This window comes from Chiloscyllium plagiosum, chromosome 36, assembly GCF_004010195.1.
Source record: "Chiloscyllium plagiosum isolate BGI_BamShark_2017 chromosome 36, ASM401019v2, whole genome shotgun sequence".
Lineage (NCBI taxonomy): Eukaryota > Metazoa > Chordata > Chondrichthyes > Orectolobiformes > Hemiscylliidae > Chiloscyllium > Chiloscyllium plagiosum.
In genome coordinates this window covers 9,295,915-9,315,400 of record NC_057745.1, presented here as the reverse complement: position 1 = coordinate 9,315,400, position 19,486 = coordinate 9,295,915, and the positions used below count along the sequence as shown (strand labels likewise).

Below are 19,486 nucleotides of genomic sequence, written 5' to 3'. Positions count from 1 at the left end.
GGTTTCCTCTGGGTGCTCCGGTTTCTTCCCACAGTCCAAAGATGTGCATGGCTAGATGAATTAGCCATGCCAAATTGCCCCATAGTATTAGGTCAATTAGTCAGAGGGAAATGGGTCTGGGAGGATTACGTTGGGCCAAAGGGCCCGTTTCCACACTGTAGGGAATCTAATCTAAATGATGCTCCCTCACATTTTCCTGGCAGCAAATACATTCTTAAACCTATGAGTCCATTCCACAATATTAGGTGTTGAGTAGAGTGCAAAAACTGTGGCAGTATGATCAGAAAAGTGGAAGGCAATGTTTTATTTCCAATATCCTTGGAGTCTAGACACCAACTGGAGCATTTCCTATTATTGCTTCCCTAGTCAAAATCACTTAACTCTGTACAGATCATGAATAACTTGAGAAACAGTTTTATAATAGTGACAAGAAATAGGCTTTAAGAACTAATTAATGTTTCAACTAATTTCCCTGCAATTTACGCCAACTCTCAATTGTTTACTTTGAACATATTAAATGGTTGTGCATATACAAATTCCACCAGACAATATAGAACAGTCACCTGACCTAAAAGGATTCACAATTAACTTTGCACTTGCTGGAATGGCTGAGAAGGTATCAGGTTCTCAGTGGAATGATCTCGACACAGGTCAGCATTTATAACCAGAGTAAAAAAAACATTTTTAAAATGATTTTTAAATAAGTGCAGATCAAGTCCAAATTTATGCTCATGGGTCAGTTGCACTTTCCATATTTGAAAAAAATACAAAACAAGTAGAAATACATGGATGTAAGTGGAAATTACTGGGGGTTTTTTTTGCAAAATTATTTCCATAGACATTCCATTGTGTCTGCTTTGAAAAGCTAAAATAGTGGTGATCAAGCACCACAGTAGTAAACACTCAGATTTGAGACTTATTCCAGAGGCAACTTGCATCACACCTGCAGATCATCCAGCTTAATATTGTTTCTGGAATACATATAGACAGCTCTTGTGATGCAGTGGTAGTGTCCCTACTGTTGAGCCAGAAAGCTCAAGTTCAAGTCCCACCAAATCCTCAAGATTTTCAAAACACATCTGAACAGGATGTTTACAATATCTACCTGGAGTACCTTTCCCAGAGGGGCAAACAGAAGTACTAAAATGATGTTGCAAGAGTTCCCCCAACCATACCTCCAAGTGAGAGTTCTAAATTTTGTTTCTCTAAAAAGACAAAAACCAGAGAAAGTCTTCTCTTTGCAAATGTATTTATTTTTTTTTAAACTCAAGCACTTTGCTGCACTTAGTCTGATCAAATGACCAAAACTGAATCTCTTGGTAGGGCAGAAAAATAAACACCTTTTGTCATAAATTAAAAAAATGTAATAGAAGGCACAATTTTTTTTGAAACAAATGAGCTCTTGCAAAGACACGTTTAACTTCTGGAAACCCTATATGTAGCTCATTTGCTCCAAACCTACTGATATCAGCTATTCCTTGGTAAGAGTAACTGTTGTCCCCCGTCTAATAACTACGCTGTTGTGCAAACACAGTGAGTCATCATTTTGTGTGTGCTCCAAGTTGCTTTTGGTGGAGATAGGCATAGAAAAGGGCGTTGCAATCATATTTAAACCTTTGTGATAAAAGAGTTTGATTCTGCTGGTTGAACTACATTAATAGCAGGGATTAGTTTTAAGGTAGTCAAACCCAGGTCAGGAATGTAATAATGATAAGGGCTAAATGATCAGAGTTTTGACACACAGGATTTGTGCAAAGGTTAATCGCTGTAGTCTGAGCAACTCTGGTCTCCAGCTGCCGTACAATGGGGCTTGTTTTTCTCCCAGTGACAGATGGCATTTGTGTATTCTATTATAAGCTTATCCATCCAAGTTAAAGGTTTTGGGAAGAGTACTGCTCCTTCAAAGAATCCAAGGTGGCCACCATGTAGAGTTAACACAAACATGACGTTTTCTTTTTTCTCTGAAAGGAAAATAAGAGAACGTAGTTATAAATTGCCAACTATTCAGAGAACTGAATGTACATCAGTAAACATTAATTATTGCTAGTTCAAAGAAATGCAATCTTGATTCTTTGTTTGCTCATATAAAGAACCATTAAAGCTTCACATCAGATCTATAATTTCCTTGATAGTTCAGTTGGTAAGTGAAGTATGTCAACTGATTAGTGAAGAATGGAGCCACATTGAAAGATTATTGTAGTTGAATTGATTGGCCTCAGTCCAAGGAAGGGTAAAGTTGCTACAACCAGCCCCACTGACCAACGACTGAGGAAGAGAGAGAGGGAGCATGCAAAGGGTGAAAGTGAGGGTCAGAGAAGGCATAACAGGACTGGACTGGCGGCAAGAAATAAGCCAGAAGTTCTTGATCAATACCCACTGACCTAAAAGTGTGCATGTTAGACAAGGTCACAGTGAGACCTTGTTTTGATATCCACGCCACAACAGTCAGAAGTTGCAATCCGGTTAAAGATGCACTTAAAAATTCAATTTATACTAATTAAACAAAACATACACTTTGCACAGCTATTTAATTAATGCATCGGATTCATCTGAAACTGTGATAACCCACAAAACATTTTTATTCAACTATAAGCTTGTTTTAGCTCATGAATACATCCACTTTAGAGGATAAGGATAAAGGACAAGTCAGTAAGTGCAGTGTATTTGTTCAGGAGATGGCGCCGTAGCCAAATATTTACCCAGCAGCACCTGCTGTCCAGCTCATTAAACTGCAGCATGGCTTTATGGTCAATTGGCATACTGTGAGTACAAGGTAACCAAACAAACATCAGAGAGCTTCAGATCTCTGCACTGCTGAATGGCTTTTTCACTACACAGGCCACGTTTTCTTGTACATAACAGGAAATCAACAGCTTGACTGATGAAGCTGAGAAGCTTCAATGTCTTTTATGGTGCTTCTGCCCCAAAGGAAGGTTTATATTTACATCAAGCAAAATTAAATCAGTAGATGAAAGATCCAACCAAAAAAGAGTAAAACTATTTTCCACTAACTTTTAGCAAGGATGAAAATACATGTTTGTGCTACACATGCCAAAGTGTTTTATCCACTAGTTTTCTATAGACCTAATATATCTCAATATGTATCAAATCTATTTCAAACTTCCAGTTTGGGAAATTTTAGCTTACTGCTTTAGAGCAATCATTGATATAAAAAAATGGCAATTATGATACATATTTTTATACATATAATAATTTCAGAATTAGAGATTGTCCCATTGTTATATTGGAGAGAAAAACAACACAGATTTTACTATGGTCAGTAAACTCACATCAAACCATTGGCTAGGAACACCTGGTCTTACTGCCTCACTATACGTCACACTCTAGACAGTGTTCAGAGTGGAAAAATATATTAATTTTTGTGTTAAAGCAATACTATTTATTATGTTAAGACTGCTCCTTATTTCACAAATATATTGGCAGGTTTTCAAATTCATAAAACTCTTTCAGTTCTGACAAGTGGAAGAGAGCATTCATGTATTTGAATTGATCGTCTGCACCTTTTTAAAAAAGTCAGCCTGCACAGCCAATGGAGGTATACCCTTATGTCAAACATATGTGACTCTCCTCCAGGTATATTTACAGTTCTCTTGATAGTGAAATCTGTTGCGACCAAATGACTCTGTATATCTATCACTGCAGTCTAAATCGGTTTTGTCAATAATCTTTGCACATTTAAGTATTATTTGTAATAAATCCTTTAATCTTTATTGGCTGAAGAATCATGGCTGACTTAAAACCCACAACTTGAAATCTATATAACTGGACATACCATCACTGATTAAAATTAAAACGTATTATCAGTGGAGGAATTGGAATACAGTATACAGGAATTGATGCACCCCCTCATAACCTCTTAACCTTCTAAGTTTAGGAGAATACAAATTAAGTGTCCATAGGTAGTCTTGAATTTAATCTTTTAAAACCAACATCATTCTGATGAATTTGGTCCAAGGCCAATCAACATTCCTGAAACAAAAAAAACTGCTGCAGCAATCAGCAGGTCTAGCAGCATCTATGGAGAGAAAGCAAACAATATTTTGAGTCCAACGATCCTTCTTCAGAACTAACTGTACCTAGTTAAAAGATATGTATGCTGAAATTTGGTGCTCAAAGTTAAACGCAGTACTCCACATGTAATATGAACGAGTTTGAGTTGCTGCAGTGCATCTTGTAGTTGGTAAACACTACTGCCATTGTGTATCAGCAATAGAGGTGGTGAATGCTGAGGTATTAGATGGAGTAGCAAACAAATGACAAGCTTTCAGTGTTGTAACAGTTGCACTCATCCAGTTAAGTGAAGGGTACTCCTCACTTGTGCCTTGCAGTTAGTGATTAGCTTTGAGTTGTTAGGAAGGATGTTGCTCACTGGAGAATTCCCAGCCTCCGCTCTAGAGACCCAGTGTTTGTACGATTGGTTCAATTCAGTTTCTGGTCAATGCTAACAGCTATAATTTTGATATTGGGGATTCAGTGATGGCAATACCATTGAATGCCAATAGTTGACAACAGCTATTGCCTGCATGGTACAAATGTCACTTGCAGTCCAAGTCTGAAAGTTGTCCTTTTCTTCTGCATTTGGACATGGACTGCTTCAGCGTTGGACATTGAGAGATCATCAGCAAATGAACCCACCTCTAATGTTTTGATGGAAGGAAGGCTATTAATAAAGCAGATGTATTTAGATTAGAAGATTAGATTAGAATCCCTACAGCATGGAAACAGGCCCTTCAGCCCAACAAGTCCACACTGACCCTCCAAAGAGTAACCCACCCAGACCCATTTCCCTCCGACTAACGCACCTAACCTATGGGCAATTTAGCATGGCCAATTCACCTGACCTGCACATCTTTGTGATTGTGGGGGGAAACCAGAGTACCCGGAGGAAACCCACGCAGACACAGGGAGAATGTGCAAACTCCACACAGACAGTCGCCCAAGGCTGGAATCGAACCTGGGACCTTGGTGCTGTGAGGCAGCAGTGCTAACCATTGGACTACCCTGTTCTTTCATAGATTTTGCTGTCATTACCAAGAAAATATCCCAATGATTTTCTCAGATCCAACCCTGACACCTTTCTATTCTGAATTCTGTATTAGTTTTACCTGCTCAGTTAGTCTTTCTATCTTTAATAATAAGTCACAGGGTCATGGTTTGTTATTTAGATGGGAGGAGGAAGTTGCCTGCAAGTTTGGCTATACATGTCTAGCCCTTCATCAAATGTATGAATAGGTATTGTGATAAGTTATGGCCACAAGACTAGTCCCAAAGAGACCACCTGTCACATTCTGCCAAAGAAGCGTCCCTGTATCTCAATTTGTCAACTATCTCCTAGCCTGTGCCTGCAAGTTATCTTCAATTCTTCGCTTAGCAATTTTTGACAACAATCTTTTGTGCAAAACCTCTGCAAATTCCTTCTGGAAGCCCGTACTTACAACCTCTACCAATTGCAACAAAAGATTCAACTAAATTAGTCAGACATAATTGATCCTACAGAAGTCTATGTTGATTATTTTCCATCAGTTATATTGTCTATAATGCTGGATTCCAGTTACTTTATCAGGTGTGTTTTTAGTTTACTGGTTAGACATTTGCTTCCTTAAATATTGGAATGACATTGACAATTTTTTAAACTCAAGAGGCACAATTTAGAATTAACAGTATAATTTCCTTAATCTATTATTTTAGCACTTTTCAGTGTTCACTTTCCTGCTTTCCTCCCAAATCTCACCTGAAACAACTCTTTTATAAAATTACCAACACATACAAAACCATTTTACATTCATGCTAAATCAACAGTTGAACCACCAGAGTCAGGTCATGATCCCACTCCTGAAAGTATCTGCAGTTCATTCAGGTTCAATTAAGGATATCTTCACTTCATAATCTTATAAAGAGGTTTTTATTTCAGTGCTTCATGAAAACAGACATGACCATCTGTGCTCTGAAAATACTTCAAATTGATTAACAACCAGCAGAGCTCTGCTTGTGTCCAATGTGTGATTCACAGCTCTTGGTATAATTCTGGCTTTGCTAGCTGCATGGTACTCTGTGCAGCTATCAGGCTCAGACTTATTGTCTAATCTATTGTAATCATAGTACAAACAGACACTCAACCAATGACAAAGAATTGAACAAATTCATCCCATCTGTGCAGAAGGAAAGATTTCATGGCTGCCAAACTTCTCTGGTATTCAGGAGTACACACCTAATCAATTTAACTGCAGTCCAGAACTCTCATAGTTCAGAGGTATGCACCATGCTGATCTTGCAGATCAATCTGTGACAGTTGTGCAAGAAACTTTCCCATAAAGTAGTTGTATATCAAACAAGGTTTTAAAATATTTTTAAAAAGTGGCTTACTGCATATATCATTCCTTCCTACTAGTGCCCTGTATCAAATCATGTTCCAGATCAAGTCACCCAAGGCGTTGCTATAGTCTCCTAGTTGACCTGGTCACAGACTGAATTTAGTGAGAATGACCAAGACTGGCTACTTAAAGTTCTGCTTGATGTCTAATTTATAGGATAATAGTCAAACCATACAGTTTAATTTTCTGCTCAGCTGCATTCCTTCAGGCATTGTTCATTAGCAGAATTTAACATAGATGCAAAACATAATTGATGCTGGGTGTCAAAAAAGTAGAACAGTAAAACACAAATGCAGGTTTAAGAATGGCACAACCGTCTTTAGTTTTATCAAGCAAAAGCCGCGAGCGATGGATAGGTTACAGGGACAGGTATGTAATGTTAGAATTATGTCAAATGTGAATATGACAAGTGCAGATAAACTGCTTTCACGTTGCACAACACCACAGGCTCCCAGCAGAGGTCTTGCACAGTTGGTAGCAATACAGAATATAAACTTGCCAGATTTCAGGAGCTAGACTGCACTTCTGAACAAAATAAAAGCAACAATAAGTCTAATGCAATTTTAAAACTGCAAACAATTTGTTTTTTCACAATCCTCAAAAATGACAGAATTTTAAAATATAAACTGAATCAGAATCAGGCGGTATTAAATTATTTGGCACTAATGTTTAAACAATGTAATGTCAAGCATTTCTAATTTGTTAGGTAGAAAGTACTTGCATAATAAAGGTAAAATTGCCATAGCCTTACCAGACCATAGAGCTGTTTTCTAAGAGTTACTGATGGTGGTTTTAACCTGAGGGTCACATCGCCTCAGGTGAGGGAAAGGTTGAGAAGGAGTGCCCTCATGGCAACCTCAACATTATGGGAGTTAAAACCGTGCTGTTGGCATCACTCTGCATCCCAAAGCTATCCAGTCAATTAAGCTAATGACTCCTCTACTAGTCATTAAAAAGAGAGTAGTAGTTTGCTGTTTGTTTCTAACATATAAAAGGTAGAATTATTAAACTCACCTGCAAGTGAACGGGGAATGGTCAACAAGCTTTCGTGTACTAGGGGATCATCAGAAGCATTCACTAGTAGAAGAGGAACCTGGATCTGCATTAGCAGGTAAAACAGTCATTACATTGCAAACAGATGCCATATACTGACAGAAATAGCAAAGTCAAGCCTTTTAAATACTCCAATTCCAACTGTTTCCTTGCGCAAAGAAATTGCATTATCTTGACCATTTCCTTGAATCTTACTCCAAGTATTCTTACTATACAAACATTTCAGAAATGCTTAATAGCAGGTTTGTTAATGTCTTATTAAATTCACTGTATATTTATCTCCTCTTCCTTCCTATAGTTCTACCAAACCCAACCAAAAATATGAATTTTAGTAAAGCCAAATGGTGAATGCTTGAAGATTGTTTTTACTTTATGTCCCTTAGCTATGGAAAACATCCAGCATGCTCAATCTTCTTTAGATAAATTTCTGTTGTCCTGACAGCACATTCTGCGCATAGTACCAGATGTTACAAATCCACATAGATGGGAATAATTTGAGAGAAAACAAACACAGCACTTTAAAGTGAACTAGCCTGTACAATATCTTCTTCTGTTTATGAATAGAAATATGCCAAAATAATCCTAGTATTAATGCATAGTGTTTGAAGAAAAACACAAAAAAAATGCTGTAACTATTTTAAATGACTGATGGAGAATTCACAACTTTCCACCTTCAATACTATGTGTAGATGCTTAAAATGCATCAAGCTCAACTTGGTATCAACAAAGTTGTGGTACACACCCATGGATTAACCTAGATATATTTTGTAAAATACAGATAAAAATAATTGAATGTGGGGAAAACACAGTCTCTTCCCCAACAGCCACGGTAGACGTTTTCACAGGAAGACATGTAGCACTGAATACTTCATCCTCCTGAAGGATATAAATCTCAAGTCCAAAAATATGCTGGAGAGGGACAGATTTGCTTGGATTACTATACAAAACTAGGGAAGGTCTTAATAGTCCTTCTTGCTATGTGTCTCAAAATATAGAGTGGATTTTCAATTTTACATCTCAAAACAAAGAATCTGCACATCTATAATACAATATATTCTTGACGTTAATTATGCTTTGTCGTCATGGCAATGGTTTTAGGCAATGTTAAGCCCTTTTCGATTTCATTAATTTGCACTTTAACAATACAATTCAATAACAATTTGTATTTATCAATGAAACAAGTTTGTCGGATTCCGTTGTTCAAAACGATTTTTCCTTTGAATCTACTTCCATTAAGCTTCAAGGCCTCAAGGACAAACAGCCCTGATGTGGATTCTCCTGCAATTCATTTCAAGTGGAGTAATACAACTCTACGTAGGGAAATAGAAAGCAGTGCTTGATATTTGAATGCACACAAGGCCATTTCCAGCAATGTCAATTGACCACATACCATGTCGCTTGTAGTGACATCTGCTTTTTACAGTCTTTTTAAAAGTGGGTAAAGTTATTACAAACCACTTTGCAATAATTTGTAAAGAAATGGATTATAATTCAAACCTAAATTAAGCTGACTTACATTGTGAAGATAGTGCATACAGCTTTCTTTCTCATAATATTCTTTCAGTGTGTCATACCCATGGAATTTTCTGAAACATAGATATTACGGTAAATCCAAAATGTATTTTGGATAAGCTCAAAGGAAAACGTTTTAAAGCTAAACACTCAGTACAATCAAAATATGCATACTGTATAACTATCTTGAAAACACACAATATAAATACAATGAATTACTAAAGCATATCAATTTAACACTTTTTCACTGCCACAATCCATGTATTTGCTAGAACAAAGGTTAAGAGGTGACCAAAGAAAAATATTAAAATTATGACCGCAGATTTTATTGTGAAACCTTATTTCCACAAACTAACAAACCCTTTAGGATTATTGCAACATGCAAGTGGAGGGTTAGAAAGACTTATAAGACCATAAGAAACAGGGACAGGAGAAGACCATTCAGCCCTCTCGAGCCTGCTCAACTATTCAATAGGATCATGACTGATCCAACATTCCTCATGTCCACTTTTCTGGACTTTCCCAGTAACCCATGATTCCCTACTTCTCAATAATCTATCCATCTCAGCCTTAAATGTAAACAGGCATTCTACCACCATGGCCCTCTGTGGCAAGGAGTTCCTCCTCAACTCAGTTGTAAACTGATGCCCCTTTATTCGGACCTCTGGTTCTCGACTCTTCCGTGAGGGAAAACATCCTCTCAGCATTTACTGTGTCAAGCCCCTTAAGAATCCTATACCCTTCAAAGAGATCATCTTTTCTTGCTCTAAACTCCAGCAAGTAGAGTCCCAACACGGTTAAGCCTTTGCTTGCAAGACGATCTCTCCATGAGGTTATCCTAGCGAATCTTCTTTGAACTGTCTCCAGTGAAAAGATATGTTTCTAAATAAGGGGATCCAAACTGCTCATAGTACTCCAGATATGGCCTTACCAACATCTTGTACAGTTGCACTGAGTCTTCCCTACTCAAATATTCTAAACCCCACCCTCCCCCTGCCGAGACAAGTTCCACCATTCCATTAGGCCTTCCTGATTACCTGCTGCACCCGTGTGTTACCTTTCTGTGAGGTCTGCAGATGCTGGTGATTAGAGTTGAGAGTGTGTTGCTGGAAAAGCACAGCAGGTCAGGCAGCATCCAAGGAGTAGGAAAATCGGCGTTTCGGGCCAGACCCCTTCTTCAGGAATGCTGAATTCCGAGAAGTGACAGCAGGATAAATATCTGAGGAGCAGGGCTGGACCGAGGTCATTTTGAGTAGTGACAGCAGTAGAAACAGGGTGAAGAACAGTGAACCTTTGGCTGAACAGCAGCAAGATGGAGCTGAAACTAGGGGTGGACCTCAGTAAATGGTGTCTCAAATGAAAACGTGACACAGGCCTTTCTGCTCTGGAGCCAGATTTGCAGACTGAGTAGTTTCTGGACAGAGATAAAGTACTGATGTTTTGTAGTTGTAGACTGCTAGGGATAAAGAGCGGGAGTGAGAGACCCGGGTTTGGTGATGAGTGGATAATGCTGTGTAATCAGCTCTTGGACTGTTATCAGTCATTGAGAAGGTTGATTTATTCAATAAGATTTGAAATAGCAGGAGACCTCAACCCTGTTGAATGCTCCTCCTGCAATATGTCGGAAATTAGGGACACTTAGTGTCCATGGTGACTATTTATGCAGTAAGTACATTTAGCTGCAGCTCCTCACTTGCGACATAGAATGCCTGAAACTATGGATGGACTGACTATGGAGCATCCATGAGGCTGAGAATGTTGTGGATAGCATGTTTAGCGAGGTGGTCACATCCCTATATTGGCTACACAGACAGAAGAGTTCGGTGACCACTAGGAAGACAAGTAAGTGCGGGCAGGCAATGTAAGAGTCCCCTGTAGCAATGCCCCTCTCCAACAGGTATACTTTCTTGGATAGCTTGGAGGGCCTTTCAGGTGGGCCTCTCAGGGGAATCATGACTGGCACTGTAGTTCAGCATGAAGGGTAGAAGGGAAGCAGTAGTGATAGGGGACTCAATGGTTACGGGCACAGACAGACATTTTGTAACTGTGTGTTAGACTCCAGGATAGTGTGTTGCCTTCCTGATGCCTGAGTAAGCATGTCTTTCTGCGGGCAAGTGACTTTCTGAAGTGGAAGATTGAGAAGCCAGAGGTTGCAGTCCATATTGGCACTAAGAGAGATTTGATCTGTTGTGATTGTAACTTAGTCAGCCAGGTTGACACCATACAATGAGCTGTTCCCTGACTGGACCAGATTAATAACCCCAATCAGGATGCCCTGGCTGACAGATACAAACAGACATCCTGATTCTCTGGGAATTATCTCTGATAAGCTTGTACCATAGTCAAGGACTTTCCATATGTAAATAAAGTTTTCAAGATCCTGCAAGGGAGTTCAGGGAGTGAAGTAGAAAGTTGAAAAGCAGGACCTCTGGGGTTGCAATCTCAGGATTAATTCCTAAGTGCCGATGAGGCTAGGAATAGAAAGACAGTACAGTTAAATACATGACTAAAGAGCTGGAGTAGGGGGTTGGTCTTCAAGTACGTGGACCATAGAGATGTTTTCTGGGGCAGTTGGGATCTGTACAAGAAGGGCAAGTTGCACCTAAACTGGAGGGGCACCAATATCCTGCTACTCGGGAGGGTTTAAACTAGTGTGGCAGGGCGTGGAACCAGAGCAGTAGGTCAGCAAGTAACATGGCAGAGGAGCCATCAGAGATGAAGGCCAGTGAGATTCAGAGGAAGAACAGATTGCAAGTGAAGGACTGGCAGTCTAAGGTATATTTTATTTAAGATGAGGGGTACGACAGGTAAAGCAGATGAACTTACAGCTTGGATTAATACCTATACCTGTGATATTGTATATACTACAGAGATTTGGTTGAGAGAGGGACAAGATTGGCACTTAATGTTCTGGGATTTAGATGCTTTAGGTAAGGTAGACAGGGATGCAAAAGAAGTGAGGTGATGCATTACTGGTAAGGGAGAATATCACAGCTGTAGAGGGAGGACACCTTGGAGGGCTTGCCCAAAGTTGCCATTTTGGTAGATGAAAGGGCAAATATGATGGGGTAATACTTTAGGCTTCCCAACAGCCAGCAAGTCAAGGAGGTACAGATACGTAAGCAGATTATGGAAAATTGTAAAAACAACAGAATTCTTATGGTAGGGATTTTAACCTCCCCAATATTAACCGGCACTTACTTAGTACCAGGGCTTGGATGGGGAGGAATTTGTCATGCATGTCCTGGGTAGTTTTTTGAGTCAGTATGCAAATAATCCAAGTAGGGAAGGTGCTATACTCGACCTGGTTTTCAGGGAATGAGCCCAACCAAGTGATCAAAGTTTCAGTAGCAGAGCATCTTGGGAACAGTGGCCATAATTCTATACATTTTAAATTACTTTTAGACAAAGGTAAGAGCAGTCCTTGGATGAAAGTATTAACTGGGGGAAGGCTAACTACCACAATCTAAGGAAAGAACCGGGGAATGTTGATTTGGGGTGGTTGTACAAGGGTAAATCCACATTTGCACCAGATTAAACTGTTTACAGTTCTGGTTGCTGCACTACCAGAAGGATGTGGAGGCTTTGGCCAGCATACAGAAACCAATTACCAGGATATGGCCTGGTTTGGAGGGTATTAGCTATGATGAGAGATTGGACAAACTTTGTTTGTATTCACTTAAATGTTAAAGGATGAGGGGTGACCAGATAGAAATTTACAAAAGTATGAAAAGCATAGATTGAATGGATAGTCAGTCTTTTTCCTCAGCATAGAAATACTGGTGGACATGGGTTTAAGGTAAAAGGGGGTAAGTGTAAAGATGTCAGAAGCAAGTTTTTTTTAAAACAGAGGGTGTTAAGTGCCTGGAATGCACTGCTAGAGCTGGTGAAGGAGGCAATTACGACTGCAACTTCTAAGAGGCATGTTGACATATATATAAATAGACGGGGAACAGAAGGCTATGGACTGCATAGAGGCAATAAGTTTTTAATTTAGAAAGGCATATGTTGGCACAATTTGGGTCGGCTGAAGGATATGTTCCTGTGCTGTTGTGTTCTTCAGAATCTAACTTGGAGATCCAACTTGTATTCTTGGAAAATTACAAAAATTACAACCAATGCTATTTGTAAAGATGTCCTCTTTTAAGATCCTAGCATACAGACCAGAGGGTCAGGGGACTTACTTGCCTTTTGCCCCATCAGTTTGTCTAATATTATTTTGTTAATGGTGGTTATAGTACCTAATTTTTCCCCAGTATTCTTCAGTAATAATGGAATGTTTGAAGAACCTCCCAACGTAAAGAATGTTAAATAAAATGTTTAACTCCTCTACTATTTCCTTATTTCCTTGTTTCCTAAAACGGTCTCCCCAGACTCATTTTTTAAGGGGATTATGTTCACTAGGACCTCTCTCTACCAATTTAAATATTTAAAGAAGTTCTTATTGCCAGTTTTTATATTTCTTGTTAGTTTGCCTCGCAGTTTATTTTCTTTGTCTTTATTTTCTTTTTAGTCCTCCTTTGATGGATTTGGAATTTGTCCTGAAGATTGGAATAATCAATGACTTTGGCTTCCTTGTATGTCTTTTCTTTCACCTTAATACGCTCAACTTCCTTGGTTCGCCATGGTTGATTTATCTCTCTCTTAGAATCTTTCCTCCTTACTGGGATGTACTTTTGCTGAGAGTCATGAATTACCTCCTTAAATATCTGTTCCTGCCTTTTGCTGACCATTTTTGCTGACCTATCTGCCCAGTTCACTTTAGGTAACTGTATCCTCATTTCATTATAAATCCCTTTATTTAAGTAAACACAATTGTTTCTGACCTAAGTTTTTCACTCTCAAACTAAGTATTAACTTCTGTCATGTCATGATACATGTTGAAAAAAAAATTCTATTTTATAGTGTCTTTACTCAGTAAACATGCTGGTGTGCTGCACAGAAGTGCTATCAAACAAAATTTGACACTAGGTCACACAAGGAAATATTTGGATAGTCCAAAAGCCTTGTTAAACAAGTAGACGAATGCTTTAAAAGGAAAAGTGATTTGGAAGGAAGGTCTAAAGCTCAGCGGCTCAGTAGTTGAAAGTATTTCTGCTAATGGTGGTCTGTTTAAAAATCAGCAAATACAAACACGGTGGCTCAGTGGTAAGCACTGCTGCCTCACGGCGCCAGAGACCCGGGTTCAACTCCTGCTTCAGGCGACTGCCTGTGTGGAGTTTGCGCATTCTCCCAGTGTCTGCTTGGGTTTCCTCTGGGTGCTCTGATTTCCTCCCACAGTCCAAAAACTGTGCAGGTTAGGTGGACTGGCCATGTTAAATTGCCCGTAGTGTTAGGTGAAGGGGTATATGTAGGGGAATGGTCTGGGTGGGTTGCGCTTCGGCAGGTCAGTGATGACTTGTTGGGCCGAAGGGCCTGTTTCCACACTAAGTAATCTAATCTAATCTAAAAACAAGACTGGATTTTGAGAATCACAGAAATTTTGAGAGATTGCAGATCTGGCACAGACCATAGGCATAAAGAGGTGCAAGATCACAGAGAGATGTGAAAAAAGTATGAAGATTTTAAAATTGAGGTGCAACTGGAACTAGGCCAATACAAGTCAGGGAGGTGATAGGCGAATACGATTTGACACAAGATAGGACGTAGGTAGTAGAGTTTTGGCTGTGCTCCTGTTGAGAGTTAGAAACATGGTAGAAGAATACACAGTCAAGCCTAGAGGTAAAAGACACAGATGAGGGTTTCAGCAAAAAACTGAGGCTGACGCAGGACAGTCAGGCAATGTGGTACAGGTGATATAGTAGTAAATCTTGGTGACGGCATTGATATGTGGTAAGAAGTTCATCTTGGGGCCAAATAAAGAATAAAGGATGGAAAAAAAATCAACCTTATAAAGTCACCAGGAGAGTGGTTAAAGAATAAATTTGTGTCAGGAATCATAGACATATCTTAGGTTTTTCTAGATTCATTACACTGTGCTCTCTGTCAGCAACACACTTATGTTAAACAGTTTTTTGTCCTTCTAAGTTAAATTATCACCATGAGTTGTGCAGTATTTCTTCAAAGTGAATTTTAGACACATGCATAAATTTCCTGCCTCCAACCCCTCCTTTTTAATTTTTTTATGTTAAATAACTATGATTGTAGTTCACCCAATTGCTAAGCTCCAATACTACAAACACCCTCCTGAATTCATCAGGCCTCTACTCAGACCTCTTGACTATATCACATTTAGAAGAAAGCTCACAAAAAAAAAGCATAGGTAAAGCACTTATGTTTTTGATTTCTATTAACCAAAACACTTCCACAGGAAAAAAAATTGTATAATTGAAACGATTTTGAATTAACACAAAATGGAGAAAAAGATTATTTGTTCTGAAAACAGCCAAACAAGCAACTCTGAGGAAACATCCTCGCAAATGTTTATGGATTTAAATAGAGTAATCTGTTAAACACAAGTACATTTTAAAAAAAGGCATGGACCATCAGATCTCTAGCACCTTTCAACATGGTGATACCAGGAAACCTTTTGAAACACCACTAGAGACAAAACAAAAAGCTGCCTATTCAGGATTGGAAAGAGCAATGCCAATGACACACTAGGGAAGTCTTCAGATCTTCACTGAAAAGGACTTGGGATCTTTTATTTCCATCTAAATAGTGTTATTTGAGTACAGCTGCTGTGATAAATCAGCATTTCCGCAATGCTTTGCTGCTGTGTTAACTCAGAATAAAGAAATTAAACTCTTAGCTGGAAACCACAACTTCTAAGAAGCAATACTGCTCACACAAACTAAGATGGCAGACTACTGCTTACCTCATGATGTTATCATCGATATGCATCAGGGAAGTTGCTGTATAAAGTTTGCTAAGGTCTACATCTGCCAGAGAATTTGGAGCTTTGCATTCATTTTCTCCAAATAAAATTTTTCTGCAACATATAGAATGCAAACACAAATCAAAATGTTACCCATTTCTTACTAATATCGACCAATACCAATTGACAGAGAATCTTGCATTATGAGAAGGAGACCCAGGAAAACACATGCACTATTCCTTAGTATTATACTGAACTTGAAAATCTTAATTCAGTTGCTCTCTCCACAGATGCCACCTGCTGAGTTTCTGCAGCACTTACTGTTTTTATTTCAGATTTCCAGCTTGCCTCTATTCTATCCCTTGATGTAGTACGCTTATATAATTGAGCATTAACAGCAATATCTACATTAAAATAGTTAAGATAAACATCGGCCCCACATAGTTTATGGAAACAAGTCATACAACCCACATAGATGAAAAATGCAAGAATGAACAAAGTAAGCCAATATTCCTCATCTTCACTCTGCGGAATTCTGATCTGCTAAATTCAAAGTAATTGCGACCCAGAGTATTTTATACGGAAGCTAAAACTACAGTGCTAAGAGGGCTTCAGGAGAGTAACAGGAGCACAACTATAGATTTCGCAGATGCCATGAAATATTGGCTCGAGAAACTGTAGGATATGCATTTTTTATTTTAGTACTGGTTTCTATGGCAAAGTTATCTGCTACCTACTATTAGCAATGCATCAATAGAAAGGCAACATTCTAAGTCTAAAAAAAAGTTCAAAAAATACAAAAAAAGTTGCCTTGACCAAACAACAAGTGTTACTTTTACTACATATGGTTAGGAGTGCTAGCAACCCCCAGGCAACAAGGATACCAGTACCAAAGTAAACTTTCCTGGGTCAATGACTAAGCAATATGTAAGTGTTAATTTTAGCAAATCCAACATATTTGCTTTGACATTATTGATTTACTAAGACCTGTAATACAAGGACCCAGGGAACTACAATGATAGACAGCAAAATATTAAATCAGTTTACATTTTCAAGTGCGCACTTTAATAGATGAAGAGCTACATTAAGTTAGATTAAGAAACCACACACAGGTGCATTAGAAAGTAAGAATGAAAAGAATTAAAGTAAATGGTTTCTTATGCCTCAAATAGGTTAAAGATTGGTCATTACAATTAGAGTTTATCTGGTCAGTCTTTTCTCTAAAGAAATTTCTGAATACTCTGCAACTCTTATTAATTAGAATATATTGAATAATCACAATAAACATACAAATAACCAACATAAATGTAACATAATCACCTGTGAAATAAAATAATCTTTTTCATGTTGTCTGCCATCAGGAAGTTGTAAAACCTCCGGCATTGATCCCATTGGAGGAATGTTTCTTGTGCCCTAAGCAAAAGAAATTATTTTAGGCAAGAGAACATGATATCAGAATATAAAGCACAAGTTAAGCTACTGTTCAAACCTGTATATAACATTGAGTTAGAGTTCAGAATTCCAAAGGTAAAACAAAAAGCAGTAATAACTTATCACCACTACGCTTGCTCAAGACATGAATCCCACATCAGGAAATTCTTGAAAATACCGGAGACAGACAAGTAGCAGCTTCTTGTTCAGTCGGCACCAGTTTCTAGCCTTCAAACTCTCTCCCTCACATACTTATTCTACTGATTCTAATGTTAACATTAGCAGTCCAAGTGCGTTGCACCTTGTAAACTGTATTATTTCAAAATTATCATCCAGTATTCACTTGCAACTAATTCTTTCTGGAAGCTTAAAAACTATGGAACCCTAAAAACTATGGAACCCTTTTCATATCATCCTTTCCCACACTACTCTAGCCCTTCCCCACATAGTATACAGGAAATGTGACCTGCAGATTTGCATAATTTTGTCACTAGAATTCCATTAATCTCATTTTTTTTGACACAGGTGGTGTACTGCATAACGATTGACCATCAATATAGCACAGTACTGGGAGTATCACAACAGGCTTAATAAAACTCAGTAAAAGGTAAAAACAATGACTGCAGAAGCTGGAAACCAGATTCTGGATTAGTGCTGCTGGAAGAGCACAGCAGTTCAGGCAGCATCCGAGGAGAAGTTAGGTTCAGTAGGTACACTCACTAAATGCCTTGCAACAGCTCCTCTATAAATAGTCACAATTGCTGTAATTGTCTAAGAGTGTGAAAGTGAAAAAATAAATTAAAATATCTCGTTAATTGGATTAATGATGTAGCAGTGATTTTCATAATTAACCAAAAAAAAAGTTTTATTTGAGGTAAGTACCTAATGAAACCAACAGAAGGCTGTTCAAAACTTCACACCCTCCCCACATGACATAAATCTGGCAGTGGTCAAAAGTCAGACAACAGAGGTTCATATGCGGCCTCTGAAGTAGAGTCATAGAGATGTACAGCATGGAAACGGACCCTTCGCTCCAAACTATCCATGCCGACCAGATATCCCAACCCAATCTAGTCCCACCTGCCAGCACCAGGCCCATATCCCTCCAAACCCTTCCTATTCATATACCCATCCAAATGGTTGCAATGGTACCATCCTCCACCACTTCCTCTGGCAGCTCAGTCCATATCCACACCACCGTGTGTGAAAAAGTTGCCCCTTAGGTCTCTTATATCTTTCCCCTCTCACCCCAAACCCTCGAGTTCTGGACTCCCCGACCCAAGGGAAGAGACTTTGCCTATTGACCCTATTCATGTCCTTCATAATTTTATAAACCTCTATAAAGGTCACCCCCTCAGCCTCCGACGCTCCAGGGAAAACAGCCTCAGCCTGTTCAGCCTCTCCCTGTAGCTCAAATCCACCAATCCTGGCAACATCCTTGTAGATCTTTTTTGAATCCTTTCAAGTTTCACAACATCTTTCCGATAGGAAGGAGACCAGAATTGCACGCAATATTCCAACAGTGGCCTAAGCTAATGCTCTGTACAGCCGCGACATGACCTCCCAACTCCTGTACTCAATACTCTGACCAATAAAAAATAGCATACCAAACGCCTTCTTCACTATCCTATATACCTGCGACTCCAATTTCAAGGAGCTATGAACCTGCACTTTAAGGTCTCTTTGTTCAGCAACACTCCCGAGGACCTTACCATTAAGTGTATAAGTCCTGCCTGCTAAGATTTGCTTTCCCAAAATGCAGCACCTCGCATTTTTCTGAATTAAACTCCATCTGCTAATTCTCAGCCCATTGGCCCATCTGATCCAGATCCTGTTGTAATCGGAGGTAACCCTCTTCGCTGTCCACTACACCTCCAATTTTGGTGTTATCTGCAAACTTACTAACTGTACCTCTTATGCTCGCAACCTAATCATTTATGTAAATGACAAAAAGTAGAGGGCCCAGCACCGATCCTTGCGACACTTCACTGGTCACAGGCCTCCAGTCTGAAAAACAACCCTCCAACACCACCCTCTGTCTTCTACCTTTGAGCCAGTTCTGTATCCAAATGGCTAGTTCTCTTTGTATTCCATGAGATCTAACCTTGCTAATCGGTCTCCCCTGGGGAACCTTGTCGAACGCCGTACTGAAGTCCAAATAGATCACATCTACCACTCTGCCCTCATCAATCCTCTTTGTTACTTCTTCAAAAAACTCAATCAAGTTTGTGAGACATGATTTCCCACGCACAAAGCCATGCTGACTATCCCTAATCAGTCC

The 19,486-nt window shown here is 39.0% G+C and overlaps 1 protein-coding gene across 3 annotated transcripts in view; it reads right to left on the bottom strand.

Moving 5' to 3' along the window:
- Nucleotides 1–286: 286 nt before the first annotated feature.
- LOC122540931 (monoacylglycerol lipase ABHD2-like) overlaps nt 287–19,486 on the bottom strand; it is a 96,360-nt gene continuing 77,160 nt past the window's right edge. For 2 of the 3 annotated variants that reach the window (XM_043677248.1, XM_043677249.1), the window contains exons 6-10: nt 17,095–17,187; nt 15,775–15,888; nt 8,962–9,031; nt 7,407–7,491; nt 287–1,961 (exon numbers count right to left, since the gene is read on the bottom strand). In XM_043677248.1, the coding sequence (XP_043533183.1) occupies nt 1,759–1,961; nt 7,407–7,491; nt 8,962–9,031; nt 15,775–15,888; nt 17,095–17,187 (565 nt within the window). In that variant the 3' untranslated portion in view covers nt 287–1,758. The remainder of the gene's footprint in view (nt 1,962–7,406; nt 7,492–8,961; nt 9,032–15,774; nt 15,889–17,094; nt 17,188–19,486) is intronic. The other variant, XM_043677250.1, reaches the window with a different exon arrangement.